This window comes from Capra hircus, chromosome 19 (assembly GCF_001704415.2).
Source record: "Capra hircus breed San Clemente chromosome 19, ASM170441v1, whole genome shotgun sequence".
Classification (NCBI taxonomy): Eukaryota; Metazoa; Chordata; class Mammalia; order Artiodactyla; family Bovidae; genus Capra; species Capra hircus.
In genome coordinates this window covers 53,226,778-53,249,111 of record NC_030826.1, presented here as the reverse complement: position 1 = coordinate 53,249,111, position 22,334 = coordinate 53,226,778, and the positions used below count along the sequence as shown (strand labels likewise).

The 22,334-nt window shown below is 60.3% G+C and overlaps 1 protein-coding gene across 10 annotated transcripts; it reads right to left on the bottom strand.

Annotated features, from left to right (window-relative positions):
• On the bottom strand, positions 4,404-22,021 carry TMC6 (transmembrane channel like 6). 10 transcript variants are annotated; one of them, XM_018063691.1, is made up of 22 exons: positions 21,784-22,021; positions 21,442-21,537; positions 19,017-19,158; positions 18,702-18,862; positions 18,461-18,556; positions 17,972-18,130; positions 16,468-16,573; positions 16,230-16,323; positions 15,715-15,972; positions 15,255-15,445; positions 13,995-14,139; positions 13,262-13,417; positions 12,684-12,838; positions 12,505-12,586; positions 12,254-12,351; positions 10,519-10,614; positions 10,172-10,247; positions 9,031-9,164; positions 8,713-8,889; positions 8,557-8,635; positions 5,627-5,694; positions 4,404-4,774 (listed from the first exon to the last, which is right to left on the bottom strand). In XM_018063691.1, exons 3-22 carry the CDS (start codon positions 19,073-19,075, stop codon positions 4,678-4,680), a joined length of 2,487 nt encoding a protein of 828 aa, XP_017919180.1. In that variant the 5' UTR covers positions 19,076-19,158; positions 21,442-21,537; positions 21,784-22,021; the 3' UTR covers positions 4,404-4,677. The 10 variants fall into 10 exon arrangements, with proteins under 10 accessions (XP_017919180.1, XP_017919179.1, XP_017919184.1 ...); XM_018063690.1 differs by having other exon boundaries at positions 21,481-21,537; XM_018063695.1 differs by lacking the exon at positions 21,784-22,021 and having other exon boundaries at positions 18,702-18,859; positions 21,481-21,662.

The window sequence follows — 22,334 nt, the reverse complement described above, 5'->3', positions numbered from 1 at the left end:
GGAACGACAAAGGATGAGATGGCTGGATGGCATCAATGGACTCAGTGGACATGGGTTTGGGTAGACTCTGGGAGTTGGTGGTGGACAGGGAGGCCTGGTGTGCTGTGGTTCATGGGTCACAAAGCGTCAGACACAACTGAGCACCTGAACTGAGAGACACGTGGGATCTTAGTTCCCCACCCAGGGATCGAACCCACACCCCCTGCATTGAAGGGGAAGTCTTAACCCCTGGCCCTCCAGGGAGGCCCAGCCTTAGCTGACTGTGCATAGCGCCTTGTATGGGGACCGCTGAAGTGATGGCATGGGCTGCAGCAGCAGCAGCCTGTCCCCACCGGTTTCAGGCCACAGTCAGGAGTCCGAGCACTTGGTGCTGGCCCCCAGCCCACCCCAGGGTTGCCTGCCGCGACTGAAAGTTCAGCGCCAGTTCTGCCGTCTCTTTGGGATTGTGAAGATACCCTCTTGAAGACCAGCCTAAACGTCCTTTGTGACTTCTGCTCAGAGACCAATGGAGCGAGTGTCTCTTTCTCTTACGCTCCTAGGGGCCTCGGCCACATTTTACTGAGAAGACAGGACCCAGGTTGGCTCCGGAGGTCAAGATGGCAAGCTCCTGTCTGACCGGCCTCTCTAGAAGACCCAGGAGGAGAGCACAGGAGAACCAGCATCAGGAGAGGAAGGGCTAAAGGACATGGGCTCAGCACATGGATGATCAGAACACACGCGACATCCTGAACTTGTGTAAACCTGGAGGCCGCGACTCCACCGGGACCTCCAGCCAGCACTTCCCCGGGCGTTCACCTCGTCCCCTGTGAGTCCAGAGTCACCACAGGGGAGCAAACCGTCCAGCGCCTCACTGGAGAACAAGCCCAGTGCCACCAGGATGGCCGAAGATGAGGCAGACTTCCTGGAGGAGGTGGCTCTTTCCTCCCAAGCCCAGGGAAATGGGACAGGTGGGAGCACAGAGGAGGATGAGTGACTGCCTCTGGCCTGGAGCAGGGGTGGGTCCTGGTACCCACAGATGAGAAGGAGACTTGGTGTCTGGAGTCAAGAGAAAAATTGGAGGCTCAGAACTGTGCTTTTTTTTTTCTTAACTCATTCTGGCAACACCGTGGGAGAAGGCAAAGAAGGCAGGATGCTCAGCGGGGAGAAGCCTGGTGTGTGGAGAAGGGACTTCTGAATGGGGAGAAGGGGTCGGGAAGGAGCCACCTTGGCCAGCCCTGATTCTAATGACAAGCCACAAGACCCGAGGAGCTGAGTGTGCGTTCACTGAGACAGGAAGGTGTTTCAAGAAGATTCTTTGCAAGAATAGAGCACATGGGGTGGATCAAGAAGTCACATAGGAGTCGTGCTGGAAACATGCGGTTAACTTATAGCTTCTATACATCAGCTCTCCCAGCAGAAGTGCTGTCGACCGGCTTCACCCGTGTAAGTGTGAGCTCAGTCGTGTCCAACTCTTTGCACCCCCATGGACTGTAACCTGCCAGGCTCCTCTGTCCGTGGCCTTCTCCAGGGGAATCTTCCCAACCCAGGGATCAAACCCACACCTCCTGCATCAGCAGGCAGTTTCTTACCACTACCACCACCTGGGAAAACTGGCCCCTGAATGGCAGCCCCGCGCTGCAGGTGTGGCCCAGGAGCCTGGCTCCCCAGTCACCGTGAAATCCAGAAGCTGGTTTCCAAACACCCGCCTGAAGTGCACAGAAGCTTCGAGCTTAAGTGACATTTCAGATGCTGGTTCTCCGTCCTGACTGCATGTCAGAATTATCCAGAAATTTCTTAAAATCCCACAACCAAGGGCACATCCTAAATCCATTCCACCAGAGTCTGGTCGAGTGTCCAGGCACCAGGGTCTTTAAATCTCCCCAGTTGATTCCATTGAGTGGCCAAGGCAGAGGTGGTGTCAGAGGGAGGCTGTCGGTGGGCTGAGACTGTCAGCCTCCCACCCATTGGGATTCAGCCACTTGCAAGAGCCCGGTGGGTCTCATTCGGCAGTTTATGCTCTTTTCTTTTTTTTTAAAGCAAAACTGTTATGTGCAAGCATGGTACTAAGCACCACGTGGGACTGTGTCCATTGTTCCAGCAACCCCAAAAGGTGAGGAACAGGGACTGGGAGGTCACAGAATGTGCCCAAGGCCATGAGCTGATGAGCATCAAACCCGGGCCCCTGTGACTCCACAGCCTTGCTTGGTCAGGGCCCCTCGGGCTCCATCACAGAATATTACAGCTGGAGGACCTTGAGGCCACGTGTGTATCAGAAGCCACTCTGATGGGCGACGGACGTGCCTGGAAAGAGAACTAACTGGGACGGGGGTGGAGCTAGTGACTCTGAAATTTGAACCCTGCCAGCCAGGCAGCTGGGTGCCACAGCCCTGGGAAGAATCTCTTCTCTGGAAAACCTCGGTCTTGATCTTGAGGTCCTTCAACTGATTGGACGAGGCCCACACACATCGCGGGGGATAATCTCCTTAAAGTCAGCTGACTGGGTGCTGGGCACCTGCAAAATGCCTTCACAGCAACACCTCGGTTAGCGCTTGAGTCAATAGCCAGGGACACCACCTGACTCGCACACGGTGCCTGCAGAAATACCCACAGGCTTCTGGCCTATTTGTCAGCAGCAGCTTGTCCTGAACTCACAGTCATTGCGACGCAGGCAAAGCGAGGCCAGCCAGTCAAAACTGGCGGCACCAGCTCAAACTGGACGTGGTCAATTTATGATGTCTATCCATCCATCCAAAAGCGCCCTTCACGCAGAGCTGAGCATCTGAGGCTGCTGGCCCCGAGAGCCCAGGTCAAGTCTCCCCACCCGACTTCACCCACCCAGCGGTGCTCACGCCCGGAACCGCAGCCAAGAGCCGCTGCCGGCTCCTCGCAGAGGTCCCCGAGCATCACCTGCCTGGTACTAGACACAAGCAAGGGTCCTGACGTTGGGCTCCCGAGAAAGTCAGGTGGCGTCTGTCCCACACGTCTGCCAACACAGGAGCACCCCCTCGACGTGGGACAGTCCTCAAAACAGGGACCATCTGGGGCTAGCATGGGCCCAGCTGGGAGTGTGGCAGATGGCAGAGGCGTCTCCACAGCCCACCTGTGCCCCCCAAGCCAGGCTCTGCTCCCCCAGGTTCCCCATGGAGATGAGGATTGAGGATCGCTACTCTCCCATCCTTTCCCACAGGGCTGCTCCCCCAGCCCCTGCGGACAGCAGGCCCTGGTCAGTGACAGCTCCATCCCCTCCTCCCCGCACCCTTGGGCCCACGGCATGCCACAGGCTCCTCAAGCTGTGTCTGGCAGGACTGGGGTCACCTCACTCTGCCACAGGTCTGGATGCTGGCTGCGCTTCCACCTGCCAAAGGCTCCTCTCTCTGCGGCTCATTAGCAAACGACCCATCTTAGTTCAGTTCAGTTGCTCTGAACTGTCCGACATGTTCATGTCTGAACAGTCGTGTCCGACTCTTATGGACCCCATGGACTGCACGCCAGGCCTCCCTGTCCATCACCAACTCCCGGAGTTTACTCAAACGCATGTCCATAGAGTCGGTGATGCCATCCAACCATCTCGTCCTCTGTCATCCCCTTCTCCTCCCACCTTCAATCTTTCCCAGCATCAGGGACTTTTCCAATGAGTCAGTTCTTCGCATCAGGTGGCCAGAGTATTGGAGTTTTAGCTTCAGCATCAGTCCTTCCAGTGAATATTCAGGACTGATTTCCTTTAGGATGGACTGATTGGATCTCCTTGCAGTCCAAGGGACTCTCAAGAGTCTTCTCCAACACCACAACTCAAAAGCGTCAATTCTTCAGCACTCAGCTTTCTTCGCAGTCCGACTCTCACATCCATACAGGACTACTGGAAAAACCATAGCTTTGACTAGACGGACCTTTGTTTGGCAAAGTAATGTCTCTGCTTTTTAATATGCTGTCTAGGTTGGTCATAGCTTTTCTTCCGAATGAAATGAAAAGACGCTTGCTCCTTGGAAGAAAAGCTATGACCCACCTCAGTCCCTCCCTAAATTTGCCCTCCATCCAGTAACCACTGAAAGCATCACTTCATCATCCGCCACCACGCATTCCGTATCTGTCCCCTGTGCTCCTCCCCCCACCTCCCCACCTCCCCACCCGCCCACAGGCGGGGCTGGCCAAGCAGCCCAGAAGCTGCGGTGTGGCCCATCCGTGCTACGAGGGGCTGCGCCAGAAGAGGGCGCCCTGCACTCAGCACTGAAGCCCTGCAGTCTGTTCCATCCAGAGCCCAGCACTGGGGAAGGCCACAGGGCTGAGCCTGGCCAGGAAGACAGCCTTGAAGAAACAGAGGGAGAAACTGGAGGCAGAAGAAGGCTGGCTGCAGGCCCCGGGGGCACGGCCATACCTGCGCACGCCTGGACAGGCCTGGGTACAAGCACAGACTCCCACGAGATGAGCCCATTTCGCAAAACATGTTTAATCCGAATAAATAAGAGTGCCGGGCAGGGTCCACAGGGGGTGCTCCCGCCTCAGGTGGGCTGCAGAGTCCTGCCCCCTGAGCCCCGTCCCCAGTCATGTCCCAGTGGGGTCGTTTCCAGGCGGCATCTGCCTGCAGGGCCGCAGGAACCAGGCTGCCAGCCTGGCACTCTCACTGGGCGCCCCAGTCGTCTGTGAACAGGGCTGGGGGTGTCATGGCCTCCTCAGTTCTACCAGCCCTGCCAGAAAGGAAAGTCAGCGAGGGGCCTCCGGCCTCGGGCAGTGCACACCAGTCACCCCCTCCAAGGCCATAGGACGCCTAGCAGCTTCCTCGTGAGCTGCTTCCAGACCCCTGGAGAGAAGGGGAAGGAACGGGAAGAGGCCAGGATTCACCACTGATGCCTGGCCGGGGGCACACGCATGCTTAGTCGTGATCCCAGGGACTGCAGCCCCGCCAGGCTCCTCTGTCCATGGGATTCTCCAGCCAAAGACACGAGTGGGCTGCCATGCCCTCCTCCTGGCTGGGGGGTGGGGAGGATGTCTTATCAGACGGCTCATTCTGGGGTGGGGGGGGGACTCCTGCTGCCTAGGGTGGGGAGGGGGAGCCCCAAGGGTTTCCACCTGCAGACCTTAGCCAGCCCCCCTGGCTGGGCGGGGGTTGAGGAAGGGTGTGTGTGCATCCCTGAGTGTGTCTGTCTGTCCAGGCGGCAGGAAGATGTCTGAGTGTGCCTCCCCATCCCCAGACTTAAGCACAGGCAACAGGTGCAGGGAGAGATGTGCGGCCGTGGGAGCAGGCCCTGCACTCCTGATACAGCAGCATCTGGGGGCAGGATGTTCACCCCACGGGGAGAAAGGGGTGTGGGCCTGAGGAGATGGCCAGCTAGACCGACCCCCTGACTCATCAAGACAGGGGATGCAGAGAGGAGGAGGAAGAGGGCGTGAGAGACCCCAACTCAACCCTGCCCCCTGCACACAGTTCACTTCCTTTTTCACTTTCTCACCAAACTTAAGTTTTCCTCCTGCCCCAAATGCCCCACACACCTGAGGACAAAAGGTGGGGGAAAGGAGCAGAGGAGTCCCAAGAAGTTAAGGGCCACCCAGGGAGGCCAGCAGCCACCCCCCATCCCCGACCCCTGGAAGGAAGGGGCCTCTCTGTCCATTCCCTGCTCCCCGACCCTGCACACTCCCCTCCCAGGCCCCTCACCTGCTCCTCTCCTTCCTCTCGTAGACACGCTGAAGCTTGTTGATCAAGAAGATTTTGTCCTCCCCCTCCTAGAAACACCGGAACACAGAGAGCAGCTGTCCACTGCATGTCCATCCAGAAGTGGCCTACTACAGTTGGCACTTGGTGGGGCTCTCAAAGATCTGACATGAGCACGAAAAGTTTAAAGAAAGGAGACAGAGGTACCAAGCAAGAATGGGGGAAAACCGAAAACCCTACAATGGACACATAGATACACCTAAGCTTCCTAGCGGCCAAGGTGAAAAGGGAAACGTGCTGATTCACACAGCAAGGGCTGCCAGCTCAGCCTGACTCAGTGTATAACGTCTGCCCTGGGGAAATTACCTCCTCTCTGACCTCGGTCACTGTGTGCTTGTGTCATTGGGGTTTGTATGGGTTTTCTATCGTTGCCCTAATTGATGACAGAAACTTAGTGGCTTAAAGCAACACAAATTCAACACCTTTCAGTGCTAGAGACCAGAAGTCTACAATAGGGCTTCTCTGGCGGCTCAGTGGTAAAGAATCCCCCTGCCAGTGCAGGAGACACAAGTTCAATCCCTGGACAGGGAAGCCCTCACACGTCACAGAGCAGCTAAGCCTGTGCACCACAACTATTGAGCCCGCACTCTAGAGCCCAAGAACCGCAACTACTGAGCCCATGCGTCACAACTACGGGAGCACCCGTGCACCCTGGAGCCGTGCCCCACAGCAAGAGAGCCGCCACAGGGAGAAGCCCACACCGCAGCTAGGGAAAAGCCCAGGATCCAGCCCAGCCAGATATAGAGAAACAAAAAAGCCCACAGTGGTCTCACTGGGCTAAAATCAAGGAGTGAGGAGGGCTGGTTCCTTCTGGAGCCCCCAGGGAGAATCTGTCCTCGCCTTCTTCAGCTTCTGAGTCTGCCCACATCCCTGGGCTCTCAGCCTCCTTCCATCTGCAGAGCCAGCAGCGTCCAGTCAAGTCCTTCTCACACCCTTTTCTCTGATACTGACTCTCCACTTTCCTTTCCTAAGGGCTTTATCACGACATCATGTCCACCCGAATGATCCAGGACAATCTTCCCTACCTCCAGATCAGCAGATGGAATTGCAGCAACTGATCCTGATCCCACCCCCAACTCCAATGCCAGGTGACATGGCTTATTCACAGCTCCTGGGATTAGGACAAGGACATCTTTGGGGCAGGGATCAGCCAATACTTTGGCCACCAGATGGGAAGAGCCAACTCACTGGAAAAGACCCTGATGACGGGAAAGATTGAGGGCAGGAAGAGAAGGGGCGACAGAGGATGAGATGGTTGGATGGCATCACCAACTCAACAGACACGAGTTTAACCAAACTCTGGGAGATGGTGAAGGACAGGGAAGCTTGGCGTGCTGCAGTCCATGGGGTCGCAAAGAGTTGGACGTGACTTAGCGACTGATCAACAACAAATCGGCCAACCCAGGGGTCTTTCGACAAATGACTGTGAAAAGTGCATAAAGGCTTAAAGTCGAGGACCTGGTTAAACACCCGGCAGACTTCAGGGCCCATGAAGCTCCGGGCTCAGACTGGGTTTCTGGTAGGGAGACTTCACAAAGAGCAAACAGCAATTCTGTTCGAATGTGTCCGGGCGCCGGGCACCCTAGCTCAGCTGGGAAGATGCTGAGACAGACACACCTCCAAGATGGGCCCTCCCCATTTTCTCTCCATCGAGTTGGTGGGTACAGAGGGCCGTCCGCCTGAGTAAGCTGCCTTGCTCAGTCCCAGGAAAAGATGCTCTGAGTGCTGGCGGAGCTCAGACCAGCAGCCCCAGACTCAGAACCGGGCCCGGGCTCGGCCTTGGTGGGAGACGCTGCCCACCACGAGGGCCGCCTGGGGAGCTGCCCTTCAGTTCCTAGAGGAATGGCAGGCGGAACGCGGTGAACCAGGGGTTCCTCTCTCAGTGCCCCTGTGCATCCCGCCGGGCACCTCAGGTCCCGAAGATCTACACAGCAGAGCACGGGCCAGTTGGGAAAAACAACCCATTTCCAACAGCTGGGGCCAGGCAACCCCCTTAGCCAAAACGCCCAGCCTGAGCCCTGCCTGCTGCTTGTAGAAGCACTGCATTGCTTACAACCCAATAAAAGGTGGAAGCAGCCCCCAGGGGATCCTCCCACTTGGAAAGACCTGACTCTGAGCCTCTGCACCAACCAGCCAGCAGCAGGATCACACGAGCTACAGCCCAGCCCCGTCCCGCCTTGGCTGACCCCCGGCAGTGGACCCTCAGGTCATTTCTAATGCAGGGTGGTGGGAAGCCACCAGCCCTGATGTGACTGCCTGGGGGACACAGGCAGCTCCTGGCCCCAAGGTGGGCTCAAGCATTGAGCACACAAGGGAGAAACCAGAAAGGAAAGGGAGAAAAGGAAAAAAAAAAGCAGTGGGGAGAGTGATGTCGGGGTCCTGGGGGCAAGCTTGGGGCCCTGGGGATGAGGTCAGAGGCCACTGAGCATTCAGGGAGACCTGCCGTCACTGACACGTGCTCCTGAGCCACCAGCCCAGACCTGGGCAGGGTAAGGACCAGGCGAAAGGCCCCTGCCGTCCAGGCAAACACCAGCCCGAGTGACCCTGACTGTCGGGGCAGTGACTTGCCCCAGAGGTGATGGGAGGTCCAGTAACTGAGCAGGGAGGAGGGAGGGACAGCCCACAGGGCAGCTCTGGGCGACCTCTGGGGGACTGGGATTTGGGGTGGGGTCGTCAGAGAAGCACCTCTGGAGCCCTCGTCCCAGTGGGGTCCTTGCAGATGGGCAGCCTGGCCGCCTCCAACTCTGATGAATATGAACTATGTATCTCAACTGATAAAATTCGCTTAGCAAACAATCCCTTTCTACGGCCCAGATCCGGGGAAGGAGAGAAGCTTGGAGGGACTTGGGTGGGGGGCTCAGAGGGGCACTCACGTTGCTGATTTGCTCCTTGAGGAGGCAGATGACCTTCCGCTGGCCCTTCACCACCTGGATGTTGAGGTAGATCACAGCCCTGCGGGAGACGGGCGGTCAGGCTGGGCCCCTCGCAGGAGCCTGGGGGAGGGAGAAGCCAGGGACCCCATCACTCACAGCAGCAGGGCTGACACCAGGTAGATGGGGAAGGTATCTTCCACCAGGTAGCGGTGGACCCAGGGCAGCCAGGAGACGCGGGGGCCCGCCTTCTCCAGGCGGCGCACCCACACCTTCCCCGCCTCATACATGGTGTCCAGGGTCCGGAAGGGGCCGCAGGTGCTCGAGGGCTTCACCCTGGGGGCAGAGGGCGGGCGGCATGACCCCTGAGCCCGGGCAAAGGACAGCTCCCCACCACCCAAACCTTGGCCAGCAGTCAGAGCCCCACCAGGCGGCCCTCCCCACACCCCCCACCCCGGAGGCCGGGCGCCCACTCACTGCCAGACAGCGTAGCAGAGGAAAACGGCCGCGCCCAGGAAGGAGGGGAAGCAGAGCAGGGAGACGAAGACGGTGCTCATGTGGGACGCCTTCCAGGGCCTGCGGGGCGCCTGGCAGTTGGCCATCAGGCTGGCCTGGGGACAAAGGCTGCGTTCGGCCACCACCACCCTGCCGTCCACCACCCCCACTCCCAGGCCTGGTGGGGCCTCCCAGAGCGAACAGGACCGAGGCTGGCCGTGGGTTGAGAGGGTGCTGCGCTTCCAGCACCCTGAGCCCAGCTTCCAGCCTGAGCCAAGACCTCAGGACAGCCCGACAGAGAGGCAGATGCTTGGGATCTAAGCCCACAGGCTGGGGAGGGCCAGCGGGGCCACCTCCCCTTCTGCAGAGGGGAGACCAAGGGACATGGGGGGATGCTTGGCTAGCTCACTTGTAAGCAGGAGGGATGATACTAACAGCCACTTCCGTTGACTAAAGGTCTCCAGTGGGCTAGACACCCTGCCCTGTGCTTTATAAATATCATCTCCAGCAGTGCCCTCTAGAGCACCATCCGTGAGTTTTTTTTAATTGTTTAGTCACTAAAGCATGTCAGACTCTTTGTGACCCCACGAACTGTAGCCTTCCAGTCTCCTCTGTCCATGGGATCTCTCAGGTAAGGATACTGGAGTGGGCTCCCATTTCCTTCTCCAGGGTATCTTCCCGACCCAGGAATCAAATCCACATCTCCCGCTCAGGAGGTGGATTCTCTACCACTGAGTCACCTGGGATGCCCATATCCACTGTATACAGATGAGGAAACTCGGGGAGCAAAGGAAAGGGGGTGCTGGTTCTGAGCGCCTCTGAGCCCCCCAGCTGGAAGCCCTGACCTGCACACACGGGCACGTGGTGATGACCACACACCCTAACGGGATGCTGCCCAGCCTGCCAAAGGCAGAGATTCAGGGCCGGAGATCAGCTGGGGCCTGTGTGACCGACCCCAGAGGGTGGCCCTGGGCTGCCAGCTGCATACCGCTCAGGCCAGGGAAGGGTTCTAATGTCCCAGGGCTCTGTGTCTGCCGGCCCAGCGGCCATCCTGGCTACACACGCTCCCCAGGCCTGCTGCCCGCCCCGTGCCCCCACCCCCGGGACCCAGCGGTACCTTTACCTTCTTGATGTAGAAGAGGAGCAGCAGTTTGATGATCTGCATGGCGGGCAGGAGCGGGGAGAAGAGGACCCCCAGCCTGAGGAGGGCGTGGAGAGGAGAGGGCTGCAGTCCAGGGGCTGGGGTCCTGGACCCCGAGCTGCTCCCCAGGCCCAGAACTGCCCTCCCAGGCCTGGCTCAGGGTCAGACCTCGAGGACAGCCCAGCAAGGAGGCCGGAGCCTGGGTCCACTGGGGGCTGAGGGGTCAGGTCACTCCAGAATCCCAGGACTGGGCCTTGCTGGGGCCCTGAGCGGGAAGGGGTCAGCCTCCCCGGGGACTGGGCAGTGGGACACACAAGGGAGACGCTCACCAAGTCAGGGTTTGCCCGTAAATCAGCTCCAGAACATTTCCTGCAATGTCGAACTCAGGCTTCCCCTTCCTCTTAAGCTGCTTCTCAGAGAAAAGCCTGGGGCAGAAGAGCCCTAGGGTCACAAAGGAGGACCAAACACCAAGACCAGCCCGAGGGACGCTGGGACCCCACCCCGGCCTGCACAGCAAGCTGACGAGCCAGCCTGCCTCTCCCAGTGCCCAGTGATGTCGAGGGGAGACGGCGGACTAGGGTCCGCACTGCAGCTGACTGTCTCTGTCCATTTTCTAAGCACGTGTGATACACCCCAGTGCAAACATGCACATTGGCATCAAAGGTGTTGCTGCTTTTTAAAAATCTTATCCCCTGGTGGCTCAGATGGTGAAGAATCTGCCTGCAATGAGGGAGACCCGGGTTCGATCCCTGGGTCAAAAAGTTCCCACTTCCGTATTCTTGCCTGGAAAATCCCATGGACAGAGAAGCCTGGCAGGCTGCAGTCCACGGGGTTGCAGAGTCGGACACGACTGAGCCACTTTCACCCCCTCCCTGATGAAAGTGAAGTGAAAGTTGCTGAGTCTTGTCTGACTCTTTGCGACCCCATGGACTCCCATGGAATTCTCCAGGCCAGAATACTGGAGTGGGTAGCCTGTCCCTTCTCCAGCGGATCTTTCCAACCCAGGAATCAAACTGGGGTCTCCTGCATTGCAGGCGGATTCTTTACCAGCTGAGCGACAAGGGAAGCCCAAGAATACTGGAGTGGGTAGCCTGTCCCTTCTCCAGCAGATCTTCCCGGCTCAGGAATTAAACCAAGGTCTCCTGCATTGCAGGAGGATTCTTTCCCAGCTGAGCTATCAGAGATGGTTTTCCTCTTGGTGGCTCAGTGGTAAGGAATCCACCTGCTGGTGCAGGAGACACGGGTTCGATTCCTGGTCCCGGAAGATGCCACATGCCATGAGGCAACTAAACCCGTGCGCCATAGCTACTGAGCCTGTGCTGTAGAGCCCAGGGGCCACAACTACTGAGCCCACGTGCCACAGTCCCTGAAGCCCCGAGCCCTAGAGCCCGTGATCCACAGCAAAAGAAGCCACTACAGCAAGAAGCCTGCACATAGCCACGAAGGCCCAGCACGGCCAAGAAAAAAAATTTCTAAAAAAAGATATTTTTATTATTATCGAGGCCTCCCTGGCGGTCCAGTAGTTAAGACTCCACACTTCCACTGCAGGGGGCAGGGGTTCGATTCCTGGCCGGGGAAGTTCTGCATGCCACGAGGTGAGGCCAGAAATAAAAATCAATCTTGAAAAAATTTTAAGTAAAAATCTTATTATTTTTAAATTCCAATGTTCTCAAAGAAAACACAAAAAAGAAGGAAATGACACCTGCCATGCCAGCACCCGCAGCCAGGACAGCTGAACACGTCTTTCCACTTTCTGTGCTTCCTCCCGACCCTTTTTTCCCTTGACGGATTAGACCATATGCCTCATCTTGAAACCTGTTTTCCTTTCCGATCTAAAAATATGCTACATCCTGTTTTCTCAGGGGTTTTCTCAGTTTAACAATATTTTACAGAAGAGCTGTCATGGGTGGAAATTTATGGTCCCAGTCTGGGGTCAGGTCCTGATTTTCAGAGGCTGAAGGACTGCCCAGGTGACCCCCACCTCCACCACGCACGCAGGGGAGGACATTAGGGGCCCTTCTGCAGGGGATGCCCAGGTGCAAGGGCCCAGTCCACCGGCCTCACCTCCACACCAGCTCCCCCAGAAGTGTGTCCAGCAGCATGAAGATGAAGTCCATCACCATAAGCCGGTACAGCTCCTGGCCCACGAAGTTCTCCCAGCACTGAAACAGAGCAGCCTCAGCCCCCACCCTCCCCTGCCACCCGGGCGCCCCCAGGACGCTTGCAGACAGAGCCAGGGAAGGTCAGGTGAGGGCTGGCTGCTGTGAGGGGCCTGAGCCCCAGGCCCCCACCAGTATCGCCCGGCCCGCCCTCACCTGGTCCTTCAGGGTGCCCACCCTGCGGCCCAGCCAGTGGTAGCAAAGAATCCCCAGGGTGACCATCTTGAGGATGAGGTTCCTGTGGAAAAAGGTGGGTGTGCAGGCTGAGGGCGGGGTGCCTGGGAGACAGAGGTTCCGCCCCAGAAAGCCCGAACCTGGCCCACCTGGCCTCGCACCTGCAGATGGCCACATACACCTCCAGCACCGGGGAGTCGTGCCGCTCCAGGGCGGCCAGGATGCGGAACAGGTAGGGGGCCCCCAGGTTGAGGAGGCAAACCACCAGGGGCAGAAGCAGCAGGACAGCCTCCCGCTCGGCGGACACTGGGCTCTGCTGGGGCAGGGGTGGGCAGTGGTCCCCGGAGGGGCCCCAAGGACAGGGTCAGGTCCACTGCCTGGCCAGAGGGTGGGGGGTGGGAAGGGGCCGCAGGGAGGGGTCTGGGGGGGGTACAGAGCAGGTGGAGATGGCAGGCACACCTCCCCAACCCCAAGCCCCGTGTTCAAACCGCACAGGAAGGGGGGCGGGAGGCGGAGAAGGGAGGATGGAACACAGGTGTCGGAAAAAAAAAGTGAAAATCAAAGACAAGAAAACAAAAGGACGTTATAATAGCGTCAGACAGAACAAGAATGAGAACAAGTCCTGGGAGAAAAGTGTCCTGTGGGGGGCCGGGGCGGAAGGTGTGGGAGGCCAGGGGTCCCAGCTAATAAAAGCAGGAGGCCCGGGCCTCCTCGGCGGCCGCCCGCGCCCTCTCCGCACCTCGATCATGAGCTCCGAGAAGGTGTAGACGGCCAGGGTGCAGCCCAGCGTGGTGCCCAGACACAGCAGCCACACGAGCCCCAGCACAGCCACCTGCTGCAGCCGCCCGCACGCGCTCCGGGGGCGCTGGCGCGACTGCCATTCAGCCAGCAGCTCCTGCAGGCAACAGCAAACCCGGGCACAGACATGCGGGGACCTGCCCACGCGCGCACCACACCCCGGGGGGGCGCACAGAGCCGACACACGGGGAGGCTTGGGGTCGGGGGAGGGCCAGGGCTCACCTCCCAGCTGCCCCCGGTACCATGGCCTGTGGCTCCCCCGACAGAGGCCCCGTCTCCAGGGACGTGGCCTGCCCCCCACCTGCCTACTGAGCCGTGCTGCCTGCAGACAGCTGTTCCCTCACCGACTAGGAGCCACGGGACGCTCCCTGAGGGCCCGACAGCTGGGTCAAAACTGTGAGCATCCCTGACTCGAATCCCACAGCAGGGACCCCTGACAGGCAGAGGATCTTCCAGGAGCCCCAGCTCAGCCCTCACTTCTCACTTGTACCCCAGGGCTACCGGGGGCGCTGGGAGTGCGGGCCAGCTGGCACAGTGGAGGCCTCTTCCTGCCAGGGCCGGAGGACACGGGGCCTTCGAGAAGAGGAAGTCCTTCTGCAGGGCCCCAACTGGTGTTCCCCTGGACACGGGGGTGGCGGACCGCAGCCCCAGGGGGCCATGAGCCCCCAGCTCACCTTCAGCTGGGTTCGGATGTTGTCGTGCTGAAGGCGGATGGCCCATCTCTGGGTCACTTTGTAGTCCCAGGAACAGAAAACGGTGATGGCGTGGACCCCCGAGGTGCTGCCCACCCGGTAGCTCTCCCCGAAAGAGCGGGACATGCTGGGAGAAGCAGAGCCAGGCAGGGGGTGAGATGGGGCAGAAGGCGAAGAGGTCGGGAGACACAGATCTGACAAAGTGTACCGGCCACTCAGAGAAGGCCCCCACCCCCGGCCAGCACTGATGGGCCTCCGGCCACTCTCCCTGCCCCGCCTCTAGTCCGGAGCTCTCAGCCTCCTGGGGTGGACCACCGGCCACCCTAGGTCAGACCTGTCCAGCAGGATGCCCAGCAGCCACAAAGGGCTAGAAATGGGGTCACCTCCACTCCCCACCACCCCACCGCCTGCCTCCCACCCAGACGTGGCTATAGAAGCTTCTGGCTTACCTCAGGACCTGTGCCCTGCCTCTCCCGAGAACCAGCACACCTTCCTCTGTCTTTCCGTAGCTGCCTTATTTAACCTCCCTCTGTGGTACAAGGGCCCCCTCCCCGGGAAGCCGGTCTGACTCCCATGCTCCATAACACCTGAGCAATGCAACAGTTTCCCAGCCTCTTCACTGGCCTGTCTGCTCCTGTACACAGCAAGCGTCTCAAGGATATGCACCAAGCTCAATTATCTTCCTGCCCTGAGCAGAGCACAGCAAATGTGTGTGGAGTGCATGGGTGCGTGGATGAAAGTGGATGGAAGGAAGGATCTACGGACCCATGGTTGATAGATAGACGGAGGATAGAGTGATGATGGGTGGATTGTTGTTCAGTCACTCAGTTGTGTCCGACTTTGTGACCCCAAGGTGGACTGCAACAAGCCAAGCTTCCCAGTCCTTCACTATCTCCCGGAGTTTGCTCAAACTCATGTCCCTTGAGTCAGTGATACCATCCAACCATCTCATCCTCTGTTGCCCCCTTCTCCTCTTGCCTTCAATCTTCGGATGGATGAATGGATGGGAAAATGGATGGGTGGGTAGCTAGATGGATGACTGAATGGGTGGCTGGATGAATGAAGAGATAATGAATGAACGGGTAGCCAGATGGACTAATGGATGGACAGATGGATGGATGAATGAATGGAGGGAGTGATGATGGATGGATAGGTGGACAGATGGATGAATGAATGGACAGATGGATGCATGGGTGGGTCAGTGATGCTCAGAGCCGGGGTCACACGGCAGAGAGCTATTACCTGTACACCAGAGTGATGCAGGTGATAAAGAAAGCTGCCCCCAGGGTGAAGAGGTAGGCCAGGGGCATGTTGTAGGGCAGGCTGCCCGCCTCGGGAGCGCACTGGCTGCCATTCAGTGGGGAGGCACACGGCTGGTTCAACGTGGCGTTACTATAGTAGCCGTAGTACATGACACTGTGGGTGAAGTGGCCCTGCGGAGAAAACGCCTGGCAGGGTCAGGGAGTCTGCCCTCCTGGCAGCTGACCCACCCTCAGGCTTGCAGGGCACCCAGAGGTCAGGGCGAGGAGAAAGGCAGAAGGGGAGGGGGGTGAGGGGAACGCGGAGGTGAACGGAGGACCGTGGCCGCCCTGGGGCTTCCGGGGTCCCAAGGAAAGCGAGGGGAGCCAGAGTCACAGCAGCGGATGGGGTGGGGTGTAACGAGAGGGTGCCTGCTCACCGCCCCCTCCCCACCAAGTCTCACCCCGCCGGTGAGGAGCTCCAGGCCAGTGAAGGTGGGCACCGGGCCTGCGGGCGCAGGCGGGAAGGCAGCCTGCACGCCCACGATGAAGGCCAGCAGCGGCAGCAGCAGCAGGGCGTTAAAGGCCAGCAGGGTCTTGAGGAAGAGGAAGTACGACAGGACGCTGGAGCCGAACCGGCCCCCGATCCGCTTCAGGGCGTAGCGCCAGGGCATCAGGGCCTGCAGCCCTGAGAGCAGCGCCAGCCCCAGGTTGTGCGAGGCCTGCGGGGACAGCGGCAGCACAGCTCTCAGGCCGGGCCGGGGCGGGGAGCCGGCCCGGGGAGTCGGCCTCTAGCAAGACCGCAGTCCAGTCCCGGCCCGGAGCGCAGGGGCGCCGTGAGAGGAGGAGGGAGCTCAGTCCCCCAGAGCCAGGCTGGAGGCGAGATGACCCCACGGGCATCACTCGGAGGGAGAAAGGGCCCCCTCATCGCCCCCACTCCACCTCACCCCCTCCCTCCCGGGTACCCAGATGCTCCTACCAGGACACAGCTGTCACGGAGCTGGTCGCAACAGGAGAGGAGCCCGCGGCGCCGCTGGGCCCTGCGCTTGCCCCTCGGGGGCCGGCTCTCCTCCCTGGGGGCAGAGGCAGCGTCTGGGGTCGGTCCACTCCCTCCCCACCGGGAACCGCCGTCCACCGAGGGCTCAGGAGCCGGCTCACCCCCTGCCCCGCCCAGCTGAGGGGTGTCTGGGGGCTGCCCGAGGTGGAGGGGTACTGACCGCAGGGAGCGTTTCTCAGCCAGGCTCAGGGGCATCCCCCGGAGCATGTGGTCCCGCTGGGCCGCCGTCAGGCTCTGGAGCTCCTTCACCAGGAGGCCCCGCTTCTCTGCAGGGGAAAGGGGGCAAGTTGAGGTTCCCGCGGCACCCTGCCCTCCCTCCCGCCGTGTGGCTGTCCCCTGCCACCCAGGCCTCTGCCTCCCGGCCAGGTCCACATGCCCACCAGCCGTCACCCTCTCTTACCTCCACCCCCGGGAGCCCAGGACACAATCAAGTTCCCAGCATCTTCCAAGGCCCAGCCCAGTGCCCTCCTCTTTGACCCAAACTCCCCTCCTAGGGCCCCTCAAGCATCTTGCTCTGATCCCCCCACGCACCAGACCCCCGTAGGCTCCCCCTACTCAGCAGCAATGGGGTCCCAGCCCCTCCAGCCCTCCACCACTTCCCACTATGCCAAGCCCCGCTGGGGTCAGTAGGGGAAGGCGGGGTCTGGAGATGTGGCCACCCCTCAGCCTCTCTCCTTCCATCCTCACACCCACCCTGGAAAGGGGATGCTATTTTAACTCCTCTTTCCAGATAAGAAAAAGCAGACACTCGGCCTGGTTCGCACAATAAAACTGGAACGTTCACCCTGACCCCTGAGCTAACTGCTCCATAACCCACCAGCTGGGGGCCTCAGGTAGACAGGGAGGGGAGACACAGGAGTGCCCCAGGAAGTGCCCAAGGCCCTGGGTGCTGCGGCCAGAGATCACTTAGTTGAAGACTGACCTGTGTGCTGGGCCCTGCTCCTTCCTACAGCTATTCTCTCTTGTTCCCCAACCCTTTCACACCAGCCTCCCAGATGCTCAGGGAAGCCAGGAGCCTCCCACCCCCGGGCCTTTGCACATGCCCCCAGCAGCTCTAGGGTCACTTCCTCCAGGAAGCCTCCTGGGATTCCTCTAGGCTAGATGGGTTCTGCAATGCTCTCCTGCCAGGCACCTTTCCTCAGCTGCCCTTATCTGAGCTTTGTTGTTGCTATTCAGGCACCGGCTTGTGTCCAGCTCTTTGTGACCCCATGGACTGCAGCATGCCAGGCCTCCCCATCCCTCACTGTCTCCCAAAGTATGCCCATGTTCATGTCCATTGCATCGGCTACACCATCCAGCCATCTCATCTCATCTCATCTCAATCTGAGCTTTAACCATCACTTATCCGTTTATTTGGTTCCTGTTTCACCAGACAATAAACTGCATCGGGTATGCTCACCACCATCACATCCCAAAGCCAATACCAGCATCTGTGACACTACAAATGCTCAGCAGACACTGCAGAGTGCCTGGCTGCAGAGTCAGACCCTGTGCAGCCAGAGAGGCCTGTGCTTCTCTGTCCCAGTGGCTGGGACACCAAGACCCTCCTGCACTCCTGCAAAGGGACCTCACTCCAGGGGACCTTCAGACAGCCTGCTGCACCCCAGCTCCCCACCCCGCCAGCAGATGTCCTCCCCAGCAAGGCCCCGTGCCCCCTCACTCACCCTCCTCCTCCAGGACCGCAGAATCCAGCTCCAGGTCGTACAGGCGGAGGCTGGGCCGGGCTGAGCGGCCCATGTCCCTGAGCTGCGGCCGGCCGGCCCTGCGACGCAGCTTCACCGTGCGGCTGTAGTATTGGGAGATGATGGCCCCACGGCTCCGGCCTGCAGAGGCCACTGGTCAGTGGAGGGATGCGGCCCCCTCACGTGGAGCAGGGACCATCATCCCCCCAACACACACTGCTTCCCAGGACCCAGGAAAGTCCCTTCATAAGAGACCTCAAGCTCCACCGGTTCCCAAGAGCCTATTTTTATCCCCATGATGACTCCGAAGTCATTTTTTTTAGAACCTGGCGAGGCTGCCTGGGGCAGGGCTGGGCCTCCAGGCAGTACATAGGGTGAGGTGGGCCAAAGGGGCCCAGCTCTGAGATCTGTAGATCTTTAGCCGGAAACCCCAGCCCGGCCCAGGGTCCGAAGGGAAAGGCTCCCACTCACCAATGGTGCGACTGGGCATGCTGGCCAAGATGCGGAGCGTGGCCATGCTGTAGACAGGGGCACCCTCAGGCCCCAGCAGGGTCTCGTGGTCGCTGCCTGTCCAGCAAAGTTAAGACTTGTCCAGAGGTTCTACAGATCCTGCCGGCTGGAGATCTCCCCACCCAGCCCCCTCCCCAGGCTGTTAGGAGGGGCTTCCTCAGAGGGTGAGAGGCTCAGTGCCCTGCCCACCGCATCCCAGCACCTGGCCAGGTGGGCTCATCTGAGGCCCCCAGGGCGCCAGTCCCCGGTTGCCTCTGCTGCAGCTCCAGCCCTTCCTCGGCCACCCAGCGGCTCTGCTCCTGGATGAGCTGGTGGAAGGAGTCGTGCACTTCGCTCTCATCATAGGGGCTGGGCTCTTGGCTGCTGGATCCAGAACAGGGGGTGTGGTGGGGAGGTCAGGCTGCTGCTGACCCAGTCCTCGCCCCAGCAGCCTTCCCCCTCCAAAGGGCTGAGGTCCAGCCCACCTCTCCCTGGGGGTGACACATCCCAGCCCCCCACCCCACCCCAGAGCACCTACCCCTCTGGGTCCTCTGGGGTCTCGAGGACATTCAGGACAAAGGCCGGCGACTGGGACATGTCTGTGGCCCACTGCCAGCCAGTCCGCAGCCCTAGCGCAGTTCAGAGCCTGGACACGGCCTCCAGAGCCTCCCGCTGCCCATCTGATGAGACAGGAAGTGTTACAGCAAAGTGAGCCTGGCACCCAGCCCCGCCACCCGCTCCCTGGGGACCGTGGGAGGGGCCGCTTCCAGCCTGGGCTGCCTGAGACCCTACCCTGCCCCCATCCACAGACAAACACCAAACACACGGTCCAGTGTGTGTTAGTGACTCGGTCGTGTCCCACTCTTTGTGACCTCCATGGACCGCAGCCCACCAGGCTCCTCTGTCCATGGAACTCTCCAGGCAAGAATACTGGGGTAGGTGGCCATTTCCTTCTCCAGGGGACTTTCCCAACCCAGGGATGAAATCCGGGTCTCCCGCACTGCAGGCAGATTCTTTGCCATCTGAGCCACCAGACAATCCCAAAGAATACTAGAGTGGGTTACCATGCCCTCCTCCAGAGGATCTTCCCAACCTCAGGGATTGAACCTGCATTGGCAGGTGGGTTCTTTACCACTAGCGCCACCTGGGATGCCCCAGTGAGTGACCCGAGATAAACCGCAGGCAGGAATGGACAGACAGGGAGACTCCTCCACCACCAGAGGGGAGGAGGGAGGTTAGGGAGGAAGGAAGGGAGGGGAGTCTGTGCAGTTCCCCACCGGTTTCCTCAGTGGCGCCATTCCTGCAGGAGGATGGGCGGGTGGGGCCTGTGGATATGGCTCTCCATTCCTAAGGTTCTGACCCGGGGAGTCCCCTTTTTGGGGAGAAAGGTCAGGACAGCTGGGGCCTTTCCTGTGCCCACCCGTGACCCCGCAGCACTTCCTCCCGCCGGAAATCTCACAGGAGCCAGCCGCCGGGGCCCGAGGCCCTCACCCCTCACCAGCGTCGGACAGAGCAGCAGAGAGCATGGCCTCGGCTGCACCCCAGTCTGTGTCCCCCCTCCACGGCGGTCACCCTGTGCCAAGCTGGGCACGTCAAGGTCGACAGCCCTCCTGAGAGTTCCTTACATTCCATCATCTTGGGGAGGGCCTGGGCAGCTGGCTTGGGAGGGGGCTGGGCCTTAAACAGGCAGCCTTTGTCCAGCCTTTGTCCGGGCTCTGCCATCACCCAGGACAACAGAACCAGGGTGGCCTTGTCCAGGCTCTCCACCCTGTGGGAGTGGGGCAGGGCCAGGGGGAGCGGGCTCCCAGCCACCAGCTGATGCCTGCAGGACTCTGCCCCAGCAAGACTGGGCCCAGCCCTCAGCCTGCCCTGTCCCCCCCACCCCCGCCCCCTCCCTACCCTTAACTCCAGGGAACTCAGCACTTAGGAAAGCTGGCTCAGCTCAAGGGGCTTCCTCAGGAGAGGCCAGGGTGCCCAGCCCACTAGGGCTGTGCCCAGACAATGCCCCGGCTTGGGAGTGTCCAGTCTCAGAGCCCAGGCCCCACACAGCCCAAGTCCCCTCCCCTTTCCTCCCACAGAAGCGCAGTGTGGAGAAACCAGCAGAGGTCAGAGGTGGACTTGACTTCGCCTGAAAGGAAAAGTGGCTGGAGCTGGGGCTGAGAGTGTGCCCCCACAGTCTAGAGCGGGAACTCCTTCCAGGAAACACAGACCTTCCCAAGTTCTGGGCTACAGGCCTCTCCCACACACCCCTTCTCCAGGAGGGAGGAGCAGGGTGGGTGGGAGGTGCTCAGAGGCTGTGTGGGGGCTAGAGGCTCACCTGGACACTGGCACCTGGGCACTGCTTTGAACTTCTGCCCTGGTGGCACCCAGGGCCCTGGTACCCTTGCCCAGGTGGGGACAAGTCAGGCAGGAGTTTCCGGGGCGCACCAGTACTGAGCCCAGAACTGGGTAGGGAGGTGCAGGGCTGGGCCTAGTTTCCAGAAACTCCACCCCAGCCGGAAGCGAGTCCTCTGGGGGCAGCTACCATCAAGGCAGAGTGGCAGCCACGCCTCCGAGCCCAGTGGCGGCAGCAGCTCTGAGAGCCCCTGGACCCCTCATTTGCCAGTCTCCCACCCCCTCACTTTCGACCAGTGGTACCTACGGGGGCCTCTACCCCTTCCCTTCCGGAGAAACAAACACCGCTGCCCTACCCATGAAATACCTGCAGAGAAGTGGGGGAGGGGGGTGCAGTGGGATCAGCCGGTCCCCCAGCGGGACCCTCCGGAGGGTCAAACTCAGGGAGATCCAGAAGAACCGCGGGAGGGAACTCAGTGCCCAGTGGTCCCAGAGTCCCAAAGGAACTTGGAGTGGGTGGAGCTGGTGGCCTCAGGGGAACTGGATGGGGCTGGGAGGGGGTGGGAACCACCCCCAAGCCCCAGAGTTACCGCCCCGCCCCACCAGGGTCCCACATCCTGGCCGCTTACCTGGGAGGCGCTGGGGAGAGGGGGCGGGCGGCGACTCACCTGTCTCCCGCCCCTGCCCAGCAAGGGCCGCCGGGAACTGTGTTCGGACTCCACCAACTGCGGGAGGGACCGAGAGGTCAGAGGGAGCGAGTGGACAAGGACCTTCGGGGCGACCCGAGACCGAGGCAGACCTGGCGGAGCCACAGAGCTGCACCGCCTAGCCCTGCCCACGTGGTGACCCGCCTCCGATAAGTCACGTGACCCGACCGCGGGGTTGGGGGGGCGCCCCGCTTCTTCTGCCCATCGAGCCCTCGGCGAACTGTGCCCTCTCCCCGCCAGCTTCCGACCCTTATCTTCACCCACCCCGAGGTCTGCGCAGGATGAAGGCGGCCGAGTATCTAGAAGCCTTCTAGTCTCTGGTTGAAGCCAATTTCTGTGGGACTCAGGTTCCCCAAGTTTCAAACGGGGACAGTAATCGCAGACCTGCCCGCTTCTCAGAGCGATGATCAAAATAACACCAGGCAGCAAAACCACACGAATAGGGGCCGGCCCTGCCACACCAGATTGGGTAACCCCTTCCTCCTGCACAGCCTCCAGCAACTCCGGTAAACTGACTGGTGGAACCTGGGGCTTATCTCCACCCCAGTATGGGCGTGGCTTCTGCTGTTTCTCCCGCCGAGTTCCGGCACACTTCCTGTGTGCTAGGTGGGGACAGTCCCCATTCCTATTTGCTCAGTTATTCCCCACAAGGCAGGGTGGGGGGCACCGGTGACCCTAGTTCAGAGATGAGGAAACAGGCTGAGTGGTCAGTCAGCCTCCAGGGGGGTCATCCACCACAACCTGAATCTTGTCCACCCAGGAGCTCTACCTAGAAAGCTGACCTCGAGAGAGTCCGGGAGGGGGCCAGTGGAGAG

Bases quoted from the DNA above. Each gene is read 5' to 3' on its own strand.
- TMC6 (XM_018063691.1), bottom strand. From the start codon at position 19,075: ATGTCCCAGTCGCCGGCCTTTGTCCTGAATGTCCTCGAGACCCCAGAG. The intron at 15,973-16,229 runs GTAGGAGCATCT...CTGTCCCCGCAG, and splicing joins TCCGTGACAGCTGTGTCCTG to GCCTCGCACAACCTGGGGCT. The intron at 14,140-15,254 runs GTAATAGCTCTC...TGCTTCTCCCAG, and splicing joins TGCATCACTCTGGTGTACAG to CATGTCCCGCTCTTTCGGGG.